Source organism: Condylostylus longicornis, unplaced genomic scaffold (assembly GCF_029603195.1).
Source record: "Condylostylus longicornis isolate FDR11 unplaced genomic scaffold, ASM2960319v2 ptg000084l, whole genome shotgun sequence".
In the NCBI taxonomy this organism is placed as follows: domain Eukaryota; kingdom Metazoa; phylum Arthropoda; class Insecta; order Diptera; family Dolichopodidae; genus Condylostylus; species Condylostylus longicornis.
The window spans coordinates 9,411,198-9,432,733 of record NW_026578052.1 but is presented as its reverse complement, the minus strand read 5'-3'; the positions used below and the strand labels follow the sequence as shown (position 1 = coordinate 9,432,733).

Below are 21,536 nucleotides of genomic sequence, written 5' to 3'. Positions count from 1 at the left end.
AATTAATTGCTTAAATAAATGAATCCATTTACCTATAAGTAAATATTATAAGTAGTTTATGGTTAAAATAAGCAGGAAATTTTAATCATAGTCCACCCTCATTCCAATTATTCTACAATCACTCCAATAACCAGTAATTTATTTAAATTGCAAGCTAAATTTTAATTTGCTTGATATAATTACTTTAAAACAATATTCAATTTTTGTTTTGAAAATAATAATTATAATTACAAAATCAATTCAATTGAAATTTTCATTTTTTAAATTCCTGGGACACCATCTAGTCTAGACATTCTTTTTATAAATATGTAAATAGTAGGTTATCTCTAGAATATGTTTTTTATGCGTTCAATTCTTGAATCATAGAATATTTTTCACAATTTAATATTTTGTGTCATAAAATTTTCAATTTAATTTTTTTTTATAAAATGAGAAGTTTTAGAAAAAATTGTGAGCAGACATTGAAGTTGCAAACAAACAAAAATTTTTTTTTGGTTTTCCTTTTCATTCCGTATTTTTTTATTTTTTTTTGTTCTGACTTCTGTTTCAACTGTCCTTTTTCATTTTTTAACAATATTTCAAGGTAAATTTTCACTGTATGGGTAGGTAAATATCCTTTTTATACTGAAAATGTTATTTACCTATAACTACAGTCTACGGGGCCTTGTATATTATACACAAGTCCGATTTATAACAGCTACCTATCTAGAAACTAAAAATATTTTTGGAAATAATAATTTTAAATGATTAATTCGTTAATTTCATATAAAACTATTATCCACTTACCTTTCATTTTAAGATATCCATTTAATTATCCAAGTTGAAAATATCCACAAAATTTATTGCAGTGCAAATTGTTGATAAATACAAGAAAAAAAAACTATTGATAATCCACTATTGAAGTAAAAGTAATCCAAATAACAAAAAAAAAATTTTTGTATAAATGTCGGCAGATTAATTGAATTTTTTATTTTTAATTTGTAATTAAAAAATAAATAAAAATTTTAATTTTATTTCAATTTTAATAAAAAATTTTAAAGAGCTTTTCTCTTTTTTATTTCAAATTTATATTTTTTTTTTACGAGCTCTTGAAATTTTCACCAATCCACACCGAATTTACACCAACGACCAACCGAAAACTGAAACTACCACCATCAACTTCTTTTTTTTTTCCTTTTATTTTTTTATTTTCTCTTTACCTTTTTTTTTCTTTTGGGGCACTACTTTCTTTACAATTTTAATTTTTTTTTATTTTAAAAACTAAAAAGCACTTTTGATCAATAAATCATAAATACACATAAATATTTAGTGCATTTTCCATATTTTTCATAAAATTCATGAATTTATTTCTCAAATTTAAAATTTTTTTTTCTCATCAAATTCATAGATAATAAAAAAAATGAAAATTCTAACAATTTACTTTTGAAACAGAAAAAATTTTTTTATTCTATACTTTCAGCAAATTCTACGACGAACCACCGATATCAATAACACAACTATTCGAACCGAACTGAAATCTGAAATCAAAAAATAAAGCAAATATGGTCGTTTCGTTTGTTTCAATTCAATTTTTTAGTTCCTATTCCAATATTTCTGCATGTATGTATTTTTGTTTTTTTTTTTTTTGTTTGTATTCACAAAAAGATACCATTTTGACAACCGATAAGCGGTATTATTTTATTGTTGTTGTTGTTTTTTAAATAGCTTTTTTACCCAATAAACTTAATGAAATGAAATAATGGAAATTGAAACATAATGCATGTACTACGAAAGACAATGAAGAACCGGTCTTTTCAATATGTTTTATCAAATAAATTTAATCACCCAAAATATTATGCTTGAAAATAGATAGTGGCACATTGAACATGAAACAAAAGCGATTATATTTCGACGACGAAATGTCAAATTAATTTTGAAAAATTTGTGTACCTTACTTACTTCGTATTTAAAAATGACTGATTAGAATGAAAACGATATTGTACATATTTTGATTTTTTACATAAATTATATAAAATAATATTGAAAAAATTTTGCTTTGCCGTAACATTTTAATTTTTTCATATTTAGCCACATAATCAAATCAAAATATTTATATGTCATGTTACAATTGACTTGTAACAATAGTCACAATAGAGTTTCATTTCAATACGTAATTTTTGACCGTAAAAGTTTCGTTTGACATTGGACAATAATTGGTGTCAATTTTTGACAGGAATCAACAATATAATATTTAAACCGTAAAAAAATGTTCTTTGAAAGTTACACTGAGCTATAGCTTTAAGAAACAGTCGAATTTTGTAGCTTCATTAATTTTAAGCTACAATGTAATTTATTCATATTATTTAAGGGAGCGTATGTTGTGATATATGCATAATATACGATACGTTCCCTTTTTTAGTTCCATTTTCAATTAAGCCGGCTGGACAAAATCATGTCAGTAATGACAACAATAGCTTACGCGTTGACCTGAAACAAAATCATGTCAACATTTTACAGGTGATATTTTTAAAAAATTTTATTTTCATGTATAACTTGTATACAGTAAAATCTTTAAAATTACTTAAATTTTTTTTTACTGCATAGCATGTAAAAGGTTCTGGTATATTATTATTATTAAATATTGCGACTTGATTTTGACAGTAGTTTTAATTTCTCAGTTTTTAAATTTGATTCAATAAATCGCAATATAGAATATGTACATATGCATATGGCAGTTCTGCAAACTGAAAAACATGTACATATACAATTATATTTTTTGAAGTATCACATATTTACATTGTGAATATTGTAGTTGATTTATGTTATGATTTATTATTAAAAAGATTAAAAAATGTAAATTAATTTTTCAACACACAAGTAAATTACATGCAATTGAGAGCTAATATTTTGATTTCAATATTTAATTGCTTGCAAATACATATTTAGTTTTCAAATTATAAATAATTTTGTTTACATACTATTTCAATACAAAATGTCACAACCATACTCAGTTAAATTATGTACATATGATAATGAAAAAATATGTTGTCAAATTTTTTTGACATTTGACACGTGAGGAATCATATAATAAGTGCTGCCATTGTTCTTCATTTCATTTATAACACTTTGCATATACGTAGTTATGGTTTGTGTACACACTAAAAGTCAACATATCAAATTAAAAATTGAAAACAAAAGTTAGTGGACGCTCGTTTCGTCGGCTCTTAATTTTTAATTAAAATAAAATAAAATACAATTAATTAATAGTTATTTTCAAATAAAAATAATTTAAAAAGTATTAAAGTATAAAATAAAACATAAGAGAACATGCAGGCCCATAATAAAAAGAGAGTTTGTTACTACTATGATAGTAAGTTTTATTACAACTTTTACGATTATTTTCAATATTTTAAATTATATTGATATTTTATTAAAAAAAATTATCTTTGATGCAATTATTTATAATATATATGTGTAATTTAACTTATGTTTGAATATTTTTGTGAAGTAGAATGAATATGATGTTTTCAAACTTTTTATTTCAACTAATTCTAAGTACACTTTCTACGGTGGCATGTCATTAATATTCCTAGTTTTGCGCGTTTGTATTTACAATATTGCTTTTTAATATCAAATATGGCCTCTCGTTAGGAATAGCGAAAAGTGAACAATGAATTAGTTACAATAAAGTTTGAAAAAGTCTACATTTTAAGATATGATGTTCTTAATTGTTTCTTAAGTATAATAATGCCAATAATTATGACAATTTAATAATTGCAGGTGATATTGGAAATTATTATTATGGACAGGGTCACCCCATGAAACCACACCGTATCCGTATGACCCATAATTTGTTATTAAATTATGGATTGTATAGAAAAATGGAAATCTATGTAAGTTTTTTTCTAATTTTTTAATTTAAGTAAATGATTAGGAGTCCCCAACCTAACAAAAAATAAAGGAAAAAATTATATTCTTCAAAAAGATATAAATCTAAATAGTTTCAAATTTTTTTTTTTTGCTTTTAGCGTCCTCATAAAGCTACTGCTGATGAAATGACAAAGTTTCATTCAGATGAGTATATACGATTTCTTCGTTCAATTCGACCTGATAATATGACTGAATATAATAAGCAAATGCAACGTTTTAATGTAGGAGAAGATTGTCCAGTATTTGATGGTTTATATGAATTTTGTCAACTATCTGCTGGAGGATCAGTTGCAGCTGCAGTTAAACTTAATAAACAAGCAACTGAAATATGTATTAATTGGGGTGGTGGTCTTCATCATGCTAAAAAAAGTGAAGCATCTGGTTTTTGCTATGTTAATGATATTGTACTTGGTATTCTTGAATTATTGAAATATCACCAGCGTGTTCTTTACATTGATATTGACGTTCATCATGGAGATGGTGTCGAAGAAGCATTTTATACAACTGATCGAGTAATGACAGTAAGTTTTCATAAATATGGAGAATATTTTCCTGGTACAGGTGACTTAAGGGATATAGGAGCTGGGAAGGGAAAATATTATGCAGTTAATATACCATTAAGAGATGGAATGGATGATGAAGCTTATGAATCAATTTTTGTGCCAATTATATCAAAAGTTATGGAAACATTTCAACCATCAGCAGTTGTATTACAATGTGGTGCAGATTCATTAACAGGTGATCGTTTAGGTTGCTTTAATTTAACTGTAAAAGGACATGGAAAATGTGTAGAATTTGTTAAAAAATATAATTTACCATTCTTAATGGTTGGTGGTGGTGGATACACAATTAGAAACGTATCAAGATGTTGGACTTATGAGACATCAGTTGCCTTGGGTGTAGAAATAGCAAATGAATTACCATATAATGATTATTTCGAATATTTTGGTCCAGATTTTAAATTGCATATAAGTCCAAGTAATATGTCCAATCAAAATACAACTGAATATTTAGAAAAAATTAAAAATAGGTAAGTTAGTATCTATATATATATCTTCTCCGGTGCTCTTAAATTGAAAATTATTATTTTTTTTTTTTCTAATAGACTTTTTGAAAATCTTCGTATGCTTCCTCATGCTCCTGGGGTACAAGTACAAGCCATTCCCGAAGATGCTGTGAATGAAGAATCTGATGATGAGGATAAAATTGACAAAGATGAAAGACTACCACAAAGTGACAAAGATAAAAGAATCGTTCCTGACAATGAATTTTCTGATTCTGAAGATGAAGGTGAAGGTGGTAGACGCGATAATCGAAATTATAAGGGACAAAGGAAACGACCTCGTTTAGATAAAGATAGTGTTAAATCTGAAACAGGTGAAAAAGACGAAAAAGAGAATAAAAGTACGCTTTCTTTTTATATTTTATTTTTATACAAGCTTTTTTTTTATTATTAGTACATGTAATTTATTCTTTGAATTTCTATTTTGAATACAAATAATTTTTATTTTTAGTGGATACAACTGAGCCTGATGATTTGACAAAAAGTGAGGATACAAAGAAGGATACACCAGCATTGACATGATGAGCAAAACTTTTAAAATATCGCAAAAATTTTCTTCCAAGTAGAGATGCTTAATAAAATATCAGAAATTAGTTTCTTATACCCACTTTTTAATACCTACCATTTATATAATATAAGTTTTATAAATATGAAAGATAATAATTATTAATTTCTCATATAATTTGATTTTCTTAAATAGAATAGAATTTTAAAATTTGTCATCTGTATTAGCGTACCTTATACACAATATAATAGTTGACCAATTCAATTACAAACAAAAAAAAAAACAAAAATATTGAAAGTAAATAGCAAATTATATAAGATAATTTTAGTTTAATTTTTTTCATAAGACTTATTATTTTTATTTAAACAAAACAACAAAAAAAACTAAACAAATTTGCAATTCTTATCTAACTTATAAAAAAAAATACATTTTAAATGAAGTCTATACAAAATATTATAATATTAATTATGAAGTTCATTTCACGTAATCTTAGAAATACCGCGTGTTTAATAATCAATTAAAAATTAAAAAAAAAATTTGTATTGCAGTGTTTTTTAACACACTACATAAGAATAACACATTTATAAAAGATCTCATATCTGTTTTTATTTTAAATTTCATAATTTTCTGGTAATAAGTATTTTTAAATATTAAAATATAACAAAAATTTTGTGTTTTTTTTTTTTTTTTTTTGTTTTCAAAACGTAATATTAGACCAGAAGATCATTTTTATTTTAATTATAAAATATCATTTGAAACAATTTGTGTAGCTCTTAAGATTTAAATATATATAAATACATATATCGCCCCATTTGGGAAGCAATCAAATATTTAAAATTTATATAAAAGAATAAAAATTAAAAAATATGTAAACAAAATAACTAAACAAATAAAGAAAATATTTTTAAAATTTTTTTAAGAAAAATTTAAAATTAAAAAACAAAATTATATTAAAATAATATTTGTAGTTTACTACATAAATTTTTAAATAATTAAATAATAATTAAAGTACATATACATATAAAATTGAATCCATTTAAAATGGTTGACTTATAAATAATAGAAATAGGAACAGAGGATTTAAATTTAAAAAATTCTCTGTTTGTGCATTGTTAACTAAGAGTGAAGAACCGACCTAATGTATTTTCAGAACATAAATGTATAATATTATAAAAAAAAAAAAAAAGAAAATTTAAAAATACATACAAAATTTAATTGTAAATTTTTTAATAAGAATTTTTATTATTTCAAATCTCAGACTACACCTAAGTGTATGATGAGTGTTGATTGTTGAATTTTAGATATATAAAATCGATTTACATATTTAATTGTATTTTAAAAAAAGTAAAAACATTAAATAATCAAAATGTTTTTAAATCGAACAATTTAAATTTTACATTATTCTGCTTTATTACTGGAATGAAACTTAATTCGAATTTAATTTTTGCCCTTCCCTGTATTATTTTATACTTAGGTAAACAATGTGCTGCAATTAGGCGAAATTTTTTATTTGGATCAGATTTAATAATTTGGAGCAAATATAATTAAAAGATTTGATGTAATTTTTAAAAGAAAATTTAATACCAAAGATTTCAAGATTGTCTTAAAGTTATTGAAGAGTGATTTGAGTTCAAAATAATTCTCTAATACAAAAATTTACGGCAATGAAATGAGTTGAAATCATGTAAACCCACAATTGTATAGCATTTCCAATTTTCTGTTTTCAAAACTTACCTTAAATGCATTTTTGAATTTACAAAATTATTTTACTTTACTTAATTATATCAAAAAAAATAATTAATACTTTTATAATACTTTTTTCTATTTTATTTTAAGTAACAATATTAAAATGAAAACTAAATAAATAAATAAATAATTCATTTTTTTTTTTAATTACACATAAGTTAGGAAAATTTTTTTCTCCAAAAATTTAAAATAAATTAAGTAAATTAATCTAGTGATAAAACTGATTCTAAGCTACTTTTATTTCGTATATCCATTATTGGTCCACCTAAATAGCTAATAGGATTCAAAAATTGTCGATGCCCTTCATCAATGAATATTGGTGATGAATTTTGTTTTGGATGTCGACGTAACAGGAACGGTTTAATTTTTATTTTTGAATTATCTAAAGATATAAATGGAATTTTAAATTTTCTTTTAACATTATTATCGTCATCATCATCATCCTCATTATCATCTTCAATTTGTAATTGAATAAAACTTTCATTTGATAATTGTCTTTTAAATGATCTTATATTTTTATATTTACGAAATTTTGTTGAAGGAGTTGTCGTTGATATTTCATTAAATTTGGTACATGTTGATGATGAATTTTCTTTTTTATAAATATCCAAATAGTCCGCCTGGTTTTAATAATATTTATTAAGGAGTACACATAGATCAATTATTATTAATACGTTCATTTAAATTTTCTGATGTTGCCTATATGCATGTATGTATTTTGTACATATGCATATGTATTACAAATATTTCGAATTATGTATATATGTTTGTAATGTACATATTATGGTTTTTGTTTAATATTTTTTTATTTGTTTTTTGAATTTGGTTTTAGTAGTAGTAGGAGGAGGAGGAACAGGAGGAGGAGGAAAAAAGTTGAATAAAATTGTATAGAAAATAACCATGTTAAAGATAATATTTTTATTAATTGAATATTATTTAATTAAGAGGTTAATATGAAATTTTTTTAATAATTAAAATGTTAATTTAATTATATAAGTAAAAGTACAAGTGAATGTTACAGAAATTTGGGGTAGTAGGTACTAAATGATAAGATTAGAATATGATTAGATTATGTAATATTTTATATGTACCTTGATATACCTTTGAAGTATGAACATAAAAAAACACAGATGAATGATATTAAAGTGTTACGTACAGTCTGATGAACTGTTCCAATTCTGGTCATATTTTTCATAATTTTGAAATTTACATAATTATTCACATTTAATGAAAATTTTATATTAAAACACAAACTTTTTCTAAAATTGAAAATTAAATTTTAAAAAATTATCCCAAAAATTAATACACATAATTAATAAAATATTGTGAGTAGAAGTTTTTCAATTGGTATAAAAAATTTCATAAATTTAAATTTTAATTACATAGGCAGAAATTGTCTAATGTTCGATTTTTAAACTATATGGATGATTTATTTTGGAAGAGACCTGCAATTTTTCGAAATCAACGATAATTTTCAATAGTTGGAATTGAAATTTAGATCAATCGTGAATCAAATACCCAAATTGAAAGCGGCTGTACACCATTTTCAAAATAAACCATCAATATTATTATTCAAATGCAAATTTAACAATGACTTAATCTACTCGTATTTATCAAGTTATCATTAGATCTGCAAGACTAAGTTTTTGAGTACAGCATTTGAGTACATGGTGCTCAAATGGTTCATTTTTTAAAGAATATTACGAATTTTTCTGATATTTTCTGGTTACAGTAGCTTTTCATGATTCACGGGATTTAATTTATTTAATATTATAAAGTTGTTTCTAGAAAATGAGTAATTTTCTATTATTTTTTGACTAAAAATACATTTGATAGCATAGTTATACTTAAATTAGGCATGAATTACTTAAGTTTAAACTTTTAATTAATATATTAGCCCTATATATAAATTAAGAAAATGATTTATTTTTCGTTTCCTATTATTCTCCTAGGGAACATAGCTTCTTCAACTTTCTCTTTTTTGTGTCAGTCTTTTATTGATAAGCTCTAATTCTTTCATGCACACTTATCGCCCATGTCTCCTTTGGACATCCCACAGATCTTAACCCTTAAGGGTGCCATTCCAAATTTTGACGTGTTGCTGCTGTTTCTGGTCGTCTTAAAATGTGTTAATTTTGCATTAGACATTTATTAATGAAGACCTGTATCTTTTGTATGCTAGCTCTGAACACCAACGATGTTTCGCTTCCCCTAAAACAGCACTAACTTAACGCACTCGTTTAATATTTTTATTTTGGTTCGCATGTTAAATGGGTTAACTTCCAAGTTGCCTTTAAAGGCACTCTATGCCTTTTTTATGAATTAGAAAATGTAATATTATTTCATTTTCAATTTAAATGTGCGCTGTATGGTAAAACTGATTTTACTCTATCTTCCTATTTAAACTTATTTACTCATTATTAATTAATGATTTTAATAAATTCTAATCTTTTCTATTATTATTCTATTACTATGCCTAAAACAAAAAAAGAAACTTATTATTTATCTTCTATTCTGTTAAAAAAATATAATTTATTAAATAAGTATTAAAAAATTAACAAAATAAACTTAAAAGATTACTTAACAAAATAATTTCTTCTCGTTATGTTGATTTTTCATTGAAATTTTTCCTGACTCTTCCTCTATATTGAAGCCCAATTACAATAGGTAATAATCTCCACATGTTAATTCTAATCACATTTTATTAAATGTACATAAAGTGCTGTATGTATACATAAGTAGAGAAGTTTTTCAAAAAATCTTTTAATTATTCTTCTCTTGTTAACATTCCAAAATAAAACTTTCAATAGTCTAGAATTTCAATAGCTTAAACATTTAATTTTTATATATGTATGTTATATGTGCTAATATTCCAAATCCTTTAATATTGTTTTATGTTGTACTTAATCACCTTTGAAATAATTTCATACCAAAAAAAAATACAAGCAATTGATTCATTCATACTCCTTAAAACTTTTGAAAATGAAAAAATGAAGAAAATTGAATTTTCTTGAATTTTTATGCCGAATTAGTTGTATGAATAAAACCGGTGAAGAAAGTAAAATTTTCTTATTATTTTCTTCATCTTTTTTGGCGAAAATCAAAAGTAAACAAAAGATCTAAATCGATTTAAGAGGAAAAAATTGTATAGGAAAACTTTACCTTCAGAATTTTTCTATCATAAATGAGATGATGTTGGTTATAATAGAGAAGCCGCTGTTAAGAATGGTGATGAAATTGAATTTTCTAGAATATTTTCTAGAGTAGAAAGAAAAATATTCAATAAAATTCAATGGAGAGGCTACTTATCAAGAACAAAACAAAATTCAATCAATAAAAAATTTTTTTCTATTCAAATTTCATTTAGAAATTTTTATGTAGAGGGAGCAGACATTAAATGAACTGTGTAAATTGTACCAAAAAAAAACTTGACATGATTCCGTTCAATGTTAGCACTTATGTTTTGATTATTGATTAATTTTTTGGCACGTTTTAATAATTTTTAGTACAATATTGCAGTTGTAAAGATTCCCGAATACCGTAAGTACATATATGAGGAAAATTAATGAAAATTTTTTTTTAAAAAATCAATAAACCTTTAATTTTCTTTTTATTATTGTAATTGTATTTTTTAAAATTTCAAGGATATGAAAATTTAGAAACCTTCTTGGAAAAAACAAATTCATTTTTTTTAAGATATTTTTCTGGTTTATGAAATTTCAAAAGAATTGCAGAGAGCTGAAAAATCTCACATTGGAGAATAAAATTTGAGAATAACGAGAGAAAATTGTAAAAATTTTGATAAAGTGTTGAATTAAAGGATTTTAATGTTTATTTTCGCTTTTTTAAGTTTTTTGTTTTTATTGGAAAATCTTTGAAATTTAATCTCGAATTATACAAATTTCTCCCATTTTATGTTGTGGTGTTCCATTTTGTGATTTTACTGTTGTTGCGATATCTTGTTTTGTTACTACTTCTCAACTGGATCCATCATTTCTTGAGGATGAATTGTTCCTTAATCATAAACAATTAGAAATAAGAAAAAAAAAATAATTCTCCCCTATTACACTTCACTATACAGTATCGTTACATTTATATCCAACAAGAAATTATGTTAAACAATTATTTTTTAACATATTTTTAGGTAACACACAAAATAGTCACTAGTTTTATGGTTGTATTGAATAAGATTTCATCAAAATGTATTTCAAAAAGCAGGTTGTTGTTGAACAAACATCTACGAACACTTTTTCTACCGGTAGGTGTCTCAATATTTAAATATAGAAAATAAACATTATTTTCACTATTTAAGTTTATAGTTTAGTTCTTCTCCTATATATTACAGGATTTTCATACTACCTACTATACTCCGGAGTAGACAGGAAGGTTTTTATTCTCTTAAAACGAACGAATCCAATAAACAATTAAAAACTTTTAGTACAATATTTTTGTTAATAATAAGTGCAGTACAATTTTACGAATTCCTTTTTAGTACGCCACCTCTGAATGAAAGTTAATAATAAAAACTCAAAATTTCTGATAATTGTGTTAAGAAATAAAAATAAACTCTTAAGAACGGGTGAGGGGGAGATATGGGAGGTGCACATAGGATAAGTAAAATAAAAAATAAAAATAATTTTATGCTTTTTTTTTGATTTGAGAGTTGACTGATGTCTGAAATTTTCCAAATACTAACAAAATAAATTCAATATAAAAGAAAAATAAAACTTGAATATAAAAGCAGTCAGAAAAAAAATCAAATAAAAGTCAAACATTTAATTTTCTAACTTACATTTTTGTTTTTCTGTTTTTTTTTTTTATTTTTTTTTGTTTTGTTGGCCAATAAAGCTATAAACTTAATTTACTTCTATAGTTGGGCATTTTATTTTATTTTTCGTTTTTTGTTTTTTATATTTTCTTCCTTTTTTTGCTTTAACACTTTTCATAATATTTTTAATAGGAATGGAACGCGTTTAATAAAATATTGCAAGTCTGAAGGTAACATATTTAGTACGTTTAGTAGGAGGTAGAAAGTTTAACTGGTTAAGGAGCAGAAGTAAATATTTTCTTAAGTTTGATTAAGATTAAAAACTAAACCGGAAATACACGTAGATAACTGAAATACAGGTACATAATATGACATTGCGATTGTCAAAATATAAAAACCAAATAAAAATGTCAAAATAAATTTATCAACTGTCAAAAATTGAATATTTACTGTCAATGTGTTGATGGTTTGAAAATTCTTATTGAATGTAGATATGTACGGTTTCAAGTGTTAAGTTCTACGATGTTAATACGCGTCTGTATCTCAATATTTTTTAGAAAATTTACAGAGGCATTTGCTAAAAGTGTAATCATAACGTACTGGCATAAGCTCGTTCATGCCGTTTCTTGAGTTAAATCAATAACTAGAATAGATTGAATTAGATTACACGGGACCAGAATGCATCGCGAGCCAAGAAGTTGATCTATCATGTCCCTTTCCACTTGTCATGCCTAAATCGACACTTATCTTCTGACAATTTCAAGTACCTTGTGGCGGCCGGAGTATCTTGTGAGAATACTGAAGAACTAAGATCAATTTAAAAATATGCATTGGTTAAACATAAATTGATGCCATTTATTTAGCTAGCACAAAGGCGGCTAAATTCATCCAAATTCAATATTAACAGTTCTAAAAAGAAAACCACATGGGTTAAAATATCTAACCGTAAAAAATACATAAAAAGAAAAAGCAATGTAAAATATTTTTCTCTTTTCTCATTCCAATTCAATTTATTCGTTATTTTCCTCTATTTTACTATTCACAATCCAATTTATTTTTATTCATCATATTTTTCTTAACCAAGTTTTGCCTAAAATTATGCTCCAATTTTCATGAAGTTGTTGTCCGAAAATTATGAAGCTTTACAAAATAGCATTTTTATACAATATATAAAAAAAAAAAGTAAAAAAAAGGGAATAAAATAAAAAATCATGAATCCATAAAAAAAGTTTTTTACATTTCTATACTAGCTTACAAAATATGTTTAAAAGCATGTGTATTTAAATTTTGTATTCAGGGTATATAAGGATATATTGTAGTGAGTCCTTTCATTTTATGATTATAACCCGTATAATACTCGTATTTAAGACAGTTTATGTTAGTTTCAAAAAAAAAAAAAAATTAGGAGAGAAAGAAAAACAAAAACTTTATGGTATTCAAAATGAGCCTTTATTTAACTGTAAATTCTACAAGTATTTTTAAGGAGGAAGGGGGTATATGTAATAGGACGGTAACTTAATCTACTGCTGGTACTACAGCGCCAGCTATTCATTCTAATGACCTTGTTTTATATTTGTATTTTATTTGAATGATTGAGAAAAAAAGAATTCAAACTAAAATATTCACGAATATATACTGGGGAGGGTGAGGGTTAAAAACATTTGGATATTATTACTTTTCTAGCGGGAATTTCTGTTATTTTTACAATAACCAATATTTAGGACAGTAGGTTTTTAGTTTTTGTTTTCTTCAAAAGTAATTTGTGGTAGAATATAAAAAGAGAGTTTTTTTCTCGAATTTTTTTTTAAACAAGAGAATAGTTAAAGAGTTAAAATATTTTATCATTCTAGTGTTGAGATTTTACTGAATTCATACCCGAAATTTATTTATTTTTTAAATTTTGAACTTAAGAACTTAATTTAATTACTTTTTCATGTTTATCTTTAAATTTTATTAATTTTATTTATAATAAAATTCTAAATATATGAAAGTGAATGAAAAATATGTTATTTGATCACTGTGGTGAATTTAATTCCTGAACCTTTGTTCAGCGGAGAAATTTTCTTAAAAATCTGTACCTTTCAAAATTGTATCGCAAGAGCATAAATAAGGTTCATTGTTTAAATTTTGGGCAATATATATATATATATATATAGACTCAAATATAGAAAAATCGAATTTGTAATAAACGGCTAAATTCATCTGAGATTGAACTAGTTGTTTGTTGCGACAGAACTCAATGTTTTACACTTCGTCTTACACATTAATTGCTATTTTCCTATTTTAAAATAAAATACCTTTTTCTTTCTCTCACTTTTAGTTTACAGGAAAGAGGCCATGCCATGAAATAAATAAAATTTCCCCAATCACGTTTTCAACACTATCAAATATATAAAATGTACTATACGGTATATGGCTTTCAGGTGGTGAAATATGCCATTCACACAAAAAATAGAACAATAATTAATCATACCTGACGAATTCTCCAATCATTTTGTCAAGTACATATATATATTCACCACCATCAAAATATACGAAATATACTATACAAATACAACTATTTCAGGTGGTGAGATAACAAAAATTCGTGCTCGAACATCACCAAAGGGGAGAATTATACCGTAATACGCTTATTTTTCAACACTAATACGTAAATTATAAAATATATGAGATTTTTAAAACATACTGTTGTTCTCTTAACTATATTTTCACCATTTTCCTCACATTATAACGAATATAGAGGAAAAGCAAAATGAAAAAAACTAAATAAAAAAATTAATAATTAAATTTTAAAACCAGTCGTAATTTTCATTTCTTGCCACCCTCACGCCCGCTAATCCATATTTTATAACTACTATATGTATGACAAATAAAACCATTAACTATAAAAACGTTTTATTACACAACTTACATGTCCGATTATTCTCCACATCATAAACCTATTTTTCTTCCTATAATTAAACGAGTTGAGATTTAGATCGAAGAGAGTACTAGAGAGCTATTTTGTGATGACCATAAAAAAGCACATTTGTTTTTCTTTTTTATTATTTTTATATTATTTCTCATAATATTCATTTTTTTCAAGTCCTCTCACTTATTTTTTGCCTAAAAGTCTCCAAATCATATCTACAAAACCTCCAGTCTACTAGATGTAAACAATCATAGTGTGAAAAATGTGTTTGAAAATATGTTGATTGTTAAGACTATATAGGACTTGAAATTTATTCACTTGAGGAATGTAAGCACAAGTTGGGTAGGTTGGATAAAATATGTGTAAAAACTTTTTGTGTTAGAGAGAAAAAATCAACCAAAAATCAACAATCCTTTGTTAAAAATTGTAATACTAACGAGACTATCTTGGATTTAAGGATGTTTAAAAGAAAAACAAGAACAAAAATAAAACAAAACAAATACAATGAATCCTTGCTAAAATCTAGTCTACATTGTCATACAATTTTTAACTTGCTGTTGTTTTCTTATTCTATTTTAATGTCTCTACAATGGTGTAAAAAAAAAAACAATAGAAATTTCTATTTGGATTGGGTTCGTTTCGTTTTATGAAGTTTATGACATCTTTCATTTATGATTTTATTTAAAATGAGTTGAGTTTTTCTTTGAAGTTTGTTATGAAAGAGTTTTTCCATTTAAAATATTTAAATTTAATAACAAATAGTTGCAAGGAAATAAGTGTTTGCTTTTTTAGGGTTCGTGTACTCTTAGATATTTGAGTGAGATTTCGAAGTGAGACTCTTGAGTTCATTTTCATTTTGTGATCTTCATCTGCCTTAAACGGTAGTATTGAAGAAAGTGTACTACACAGTATGTGAAGAAAACACAAGGCCGTCATGGAAGAATCTCAGTATTGCAAGAAAATATCAGAAATGATGTTCCCCTAGGTAATAGAAATGTAAAATTCAGTGAGTACATCGTTCAATAGTACTTTGTACAGGTGGATTAACGATGTCCAGTTCAGGTCGTCTCTATTCCAGTTGAAAACGAACTATGCCAAAAATTCACCTTTATCTAGGTACTCTCGGGACATCAATACATTTCTCTGTCAATTTGAATTCCACCAAAAACATTTTCATTTTAAAATCTGCAATTTCAAGCAACTCTCTGGTTATCAATGCATTTCTCTCTTCAAAAACATTTTCAAAATCAAATGTTGCCAAGACGTGACCATTTTCAAAAGAAAGGTTGCCATAAACATGGTTTTATGCTACCAGATTCCATGAATTCCCTATACAAGGCCCGACTTTACAAATTTTAAAATTTATAATCAAAATACGTGACTTGTTATCAAACCATTCAAGCAAGAGTTTAGTAGTAATCAATAGGAATTGACTTGGGAAAGTAAACCGGGACTATCTTTGGCGATATGTCTTTGGCGCATTTGCTCTTTAAGAGTTTCTTTTTTAAATTTCATGAGCTCTATGTAAAATTTTTAAAAAACCCTTTAGATGTAGTGAGTAAAAAAATAAATAAATTTTCTTTCTTAAAAAAATATTTCATTTTTTTTTGTTGTTTAATTCCTTAGCTCACTTATATGCCAGAAATCTTCATTACATCCATAATTTTTGATGATTTTTTTTTGCTGCTCCTTTCATAACAAATGTATATACCATGAACACTAACATATTAACATAAACTGTATATACCTAGTCACATACAATAACAGAAAAAAAAATTTTATAGAACAGAACTAAAAAGTTTGAAAAGAGGAAGACTGCTTTTTTTTTTCTTATTTTTATTATGGTTCAGTGGTCCGTCTGAACATTTGCTTTTTTTTTAGTATACTTATAGGTAGTGGTGTATATGAAATATGAAATAAAGAATTATTACTGTACTTAATATAAATGACTATGTATACATTTTTAGAATTTTAGTTGAAACGATAAACTCGAGTACAAAATGACCATTGAAAGAAAAAGGAAATAAAAAAAATTCAGAAATTAATTTGCTTAATTACTCATTACTCCAGGATACTTTTAGTATACAGAAAACAAGAAGTAATAAACTTATGAGATTTGAAGATTGAAAGATGCTGTTGCTTGTTGTTTAAGATTTCAATTTAATTTAATCGAATAATGAATTCAAGACGATCAGAGATCATGGATTTTGTCCTCTTAATAATGCGAAATTTTTGGCATTACCAGTGAAATACTGAAGTTCGTATAATATGTAATAGTGCTTTTCATAGTACAATACCACAATAATCTACAATAAGCATGATCTGTAGTACTACAATAAGCATCATCTGCAGTACTACAGTAAGCGCCATTAGTGGTACTAAATTAGGCGTCATTAATGGTACAAAAAGTAATTTTGAGATTTAAATTACCCAAAATTTATATTTCAACGACATTTAAAAAGTAATTTAAAGAGACTGATTTGACAACCCCCCGACTTAATTGACTGACATAATTGATTTTTTTAAAAATATCGGGTAATATGCTTGTTATGCACCAAGTGCTTATTTTGTTATACCAAGAAATTTTTTTCACAAATGACATGCAGTAAATGCAAGATCTCCATCTATCAGAGATTAGAGGATTTACTAAACAGCATCTCACCATACTTATGCGTTTGGGACGCGTTACTTTGAAAAGGTGTTTCCGTTTTGAAGCGGGTATCTGAGTCCTCCGGAGTTTTAATTCATTGCTTATTGGTTTTTGCATATATCTCAATGAAATGGGAAGAAATTCATTGAAACGCCATCTGGTTTTTATTCTTCACAATTTTTAGTTTTCTGTCGTGAATGTTATAAACGTAAAACCTAAAAATAATTGAGCTTAAAACTTGAAAATAATAAAAGAAAAAACATTTTAATATTTTTTCTTAAATAGGGTATACGAAAAAAAATATAAAAACTAAAAAAAACCTCAAAGGAAATGAGAAAAATCTCAGTTCCTTGAAGGGAAGAAAATAAATTTCAATGAATATTTATGAAAAATAAAATATATGTATGTACATACATAAATACAAATACGTACTTAAGCAACTATGTTGCTTCCTTCTTATATACGAAAAAAAAAAAAAAACAAAAAAAATTTTCAGCACCTACTCTAATTCAATGAAAAAGCTGTCAGCAAGATGTCGTTCTTTCTTTCTTTAAATAAAAAATTGATAGACAACTCGAAATTCGAAGTTAAATATTAGTGCCAGACATTTTGAGTCATAAATAAAAAATAAAATTAAAATAAATTATGAAGTTTTGTGCATTTCAAAAAAAATTAATTACTTTACACTTCCTTCTTTTAAGATTTTTTTTTATAATTTCTTTGCATGAAACACTTAAAGAGTCAAAATAAATATTTTGTATTAAAAATATACGAAAAATTATTACTGGAGTTTTAATTTTTCAAATTAAAGAGTCGACGTTTTTTAATTAAAATTTGTTAAGTACCATAGATTTTACAAAGTGGAAACATTTTTATTTTCAAAAAGTGTAAACGAACAAGAATGAGAAATGTTTAACGACAATTTAGTTGCAATGCAATAAGCGCGTCACACTACACACCACTAGACGTATAAAAATTCACATTCTATATTACTATAACTCAGCACAACGAATGCTGTCATCATTAATTTTAATTGATCAAAAATAATCAAAAGTAATCATTACTATATACTCGTTACAATTTTATAAAATATTGAAGTAACAAATTTTTGAGGATTTTCATTTTACATACAAATTCTTTAAAATGTATTAAAATTAATTTAACGTTTAAAGTCAGAGAGTTCAAAAAATGAGTATTACTTATATTTTGTAGTTAATTCACTCAGGCTACAACTATAATACGTAAGGTAGCCACTCTCAGTAGATTATTAAGTAGTTTTGGCGTTTTGAGAACATACGCTTTTTGCAGTTAATGATTTAAAATCAATAAAGTCAGTATTTTCTATTTTCATACGAGTCTACTGGAACTTGTAGGCGTTCTCGAAAAGGTGGCTAAAATTGGATTTTTAAATCAACTTCCTGTATCTTCCTTAATTTTCAAGTCTTTGATAGAAAATTTAATAAAGTTTTGTTAGAGTTTTTTAGATTTTGAACGAAGTATTACGAGAATCTACAATTTCATTTGAGTAACGAACATTTCATTGAATATTTGGGCAATTTATGGAAAAGTTAAAAATTTTAACTCAAATTTTTTGGTTCAGAGAGATATGGAAGAGAGAAATAGTGAATTTTCCTGCAATTTACAACGCAAATTTGTCCTGATTAATTAATTGAGCTTGTAATTCACTTATTGTAAAATTCGAATAAAAATTACAAAAACAAAATCTAATTTTTCATAACTACGCACCAGTAAATTTTGTTTCCGGCTACGTTAACTACAAATTGATTATGACAACTTAATGCCTGTTATCAGTAACAAGGAATTGGCTTGTTTCAACGCTTTTGCGTTTGTGCCAAAACCTACTGCTCTCATAATTTTTTTGCTTTTGGTCTATTGTATTAAAACAATTATTGTATCATCTAGCCATCTTGAACCGAATAGCATCACTAAAAGTAATTTTTAACATTATTCATTAATAATGAAAATATTATCGAAAAACGGCAATTTGCCTTACGTTATTAATTTTCCATTCCCATATGAGTTTTATATTCGGAATTACACGCATCAACTAAACATTGTGTTATCATTTTTACATACATTTTTTTTTTCTTATGAAATACCTTATGAAACACATGCAGTATAAGGTCAAAGGAAATGTTATAGTGTTACGAAATATATTTTTAGGAAATTTATTAATTTAAGTCAAAGATTATTAAGATAAATATGAAGGTTATCTGGATTAAAAAGGAAAAAAAAATAATAAAGCACAAATATTTTTTTCCCGAATTTGTAAATGATTTTCATTTGGTTTATGACGGAATCAGCATCAATGATTCACCATAAAACCTAAGTGTACATTTTGCAAAAAAAAAAAAAAAACCGATATTGTTCATGAATTTCGGTAAATCTAAATGGCAAAAAGAGCAAAAAAAATGGTATTTTTTATTTTCAGTTGTAATTGAAAAAAAAAAATCTCGTATAAAAGTTCGAATAACATTAAAAATATTTTTATTTCATTCAAGTTCGAAAATATTTTCAAATATGAAATATGATTGAGATTTTGTTTTTCCAGTAATCATAAAAATTTATTAAAGAAATTTTGCACTAAAAAATATTAAAAATTTTTTTGATGAATTTTTTTATTCTGATTGAATTTTAGTTTATGATATTAGAAATTTTAAAAAGAAAATATTATTATTAAGGTATAAGAATGTGGAGGAGTAAATTATTTTGAAGACATAAATAAAATATCTTCAGCTCGTGAGAGTAGTAAAAAATTGAGGCTCTTAGAAGCAATATGTCCATTTTTCAATGCAAGAAATGGCAGAGGTTCAGATATATACAAAGATTTTGCCAAAGAGGGGCTAAATGTGTTAAATGTGCTGGTAATCATATGACGGCAGAGTGCAATAGAAACTGCGGTGAGGCACACCCTGTCAGTTACAATTTATAGTCGACGTTAATTTTATCAGTAATAATAAATTCTCACTCATAATTTATTCAACGATTGATTTTGTTCCCCACACAATACACTCCAAAAATTTGTAACATAACGAATATATTCACAGATCTATACCCTTATAAGTAGTTCGTATATAAGTATACGCTTTGATATATTATATTTTATTTGAATTGAACTGTTATATATGTACATATGCACTAACATTAATAATGACATAAATATTAAAGATTATTTTATACTAGTTATTTCTTGTTTGTTTTCATTTTTTAATATTTCAAGAAAAAAATTCTGTTTATATATGTATGTAAATCCTTAATGTAAATTATTTATAATATTATATAAGAATTATTGTTGACGTTTTTGACTTTTAGTATATTTCAAATTGATATTTGATTTTTCTCTCAAACAAAATCAATTTCAATTCACAATCTACTATATTAAAAAGAAGATAAGCTTCTCACTCTTTTGAACATAAAATGTTCACAATATTACTCAAATTCAATATGAAATGTAAGCCATTATGGCATGTACCTATCCACATACATGTGTATATATATATATATATAATAAATGTGTTGTAATATAAAAGATCTCAATTCGATTTTCTGTTTCATATTTGGTAATAATATTTTTTTTTTTTTAGTATTATTACTATTATTATCCGAAGTATATTACATAATATTATATAAAGATGCTAGTATGTACTACATAATATTATATGCATGCCAATATTGGGGCTACATCAACACAACATTCATATTATTAAGGATTATAATATTTGTATATTAGTTTAATCCTTTATAACTTTTGAAATTTCTCATTTTTTTTTTTTTTTTTTTTTTTTTTGATATTCATATAATATTAATAAAAAAAAAAACAGAGAAAATGTGTATTTTATATAAGTGTATATTTGTGAATGTTTTATTATTTGTTATACAAAATATGTTCAGAAACACGGTTAAATGGCAAAAAAAAAAATATAAAAAAATCTGTGAATCGTATATAATAAAAGAGAAAAAAAT

General features: G+C 25.1%; 3 protein-coding genes across 4 annotated transcripts in view; 1 reads left to right on the top strand and 2 right to left on the bottom strand.

The window, feature by feature from the left end:
- The window catches only part of LOC129613485 (tyrosine-protein kinase Src64B), a 204,662-nt gene extending 203,140 nt beyond the window's left edge, over window positions 1-1,522 (bottom strand). Inside the window, exon 1 of the mRNA XM_055527581.1 lies at window positions 787-1,522. The gene's annotated coding sequence lies outside the window, so the exon portion shown is untranslated. The remainder of the gene's footprint in view (window positions 1-786) is intronic.
- Window positions 1,523-3,171: 1,649 nt separating this feature from the next.
- Window positions 3,172-5,800, top strand: LOC129613474 (histone deacetylase HDAC1). 2 transcript variants are annotated; one of them, XM_055527562.1, is made up of 5 exons: window positions 3,172-3,349; window positions 3,760-3,872; window positions 4,008-4,939; window positions 5,015-5,286; window positions 5,424-5,800. In XM_055527562.1, exons 1-5 carry the CDS (start codon window positions 3,307-3,309, stop codon window positions 5,492-5,494), a joined length of 1,431 nt encoding a protein of 476 aa, XP_055383537.1. In that variant the 5' UTR covers window positions 3,172-3,306; the 3' UTR covers window positions 5,495-5,800. The 2 variants fall into 2 exon arrangements, with proteins under 2 accessions (XP_055383537.1, XP_055383536.1); XM_055527561.1 differs by having other exon boundaries at window positions 5,015-5,313; window positions 5,424-5,797.
- A 1,511-nt stretch (window positions 5,801-7,311) lies between these two features.
- LOC129613448 (axotactin) overlaps window positions 7,312-21,536 on the bottom strand; it is a 138,074-nt gene continuing 123,849 nt past the window's right edge. Inside the window, exon 20 of the mRNA XM_055527520.1 lies at window positions 7,312-7,843. Coding sequence (XP_055383495.1) covers window positions 7,427-7,843 — 417 coding nt within the window. The 3' untranslated portion in view covers window positions 7,312-7,426. The remainder of the gene's footprint in view (window positions 7,844-21,536) is intronic.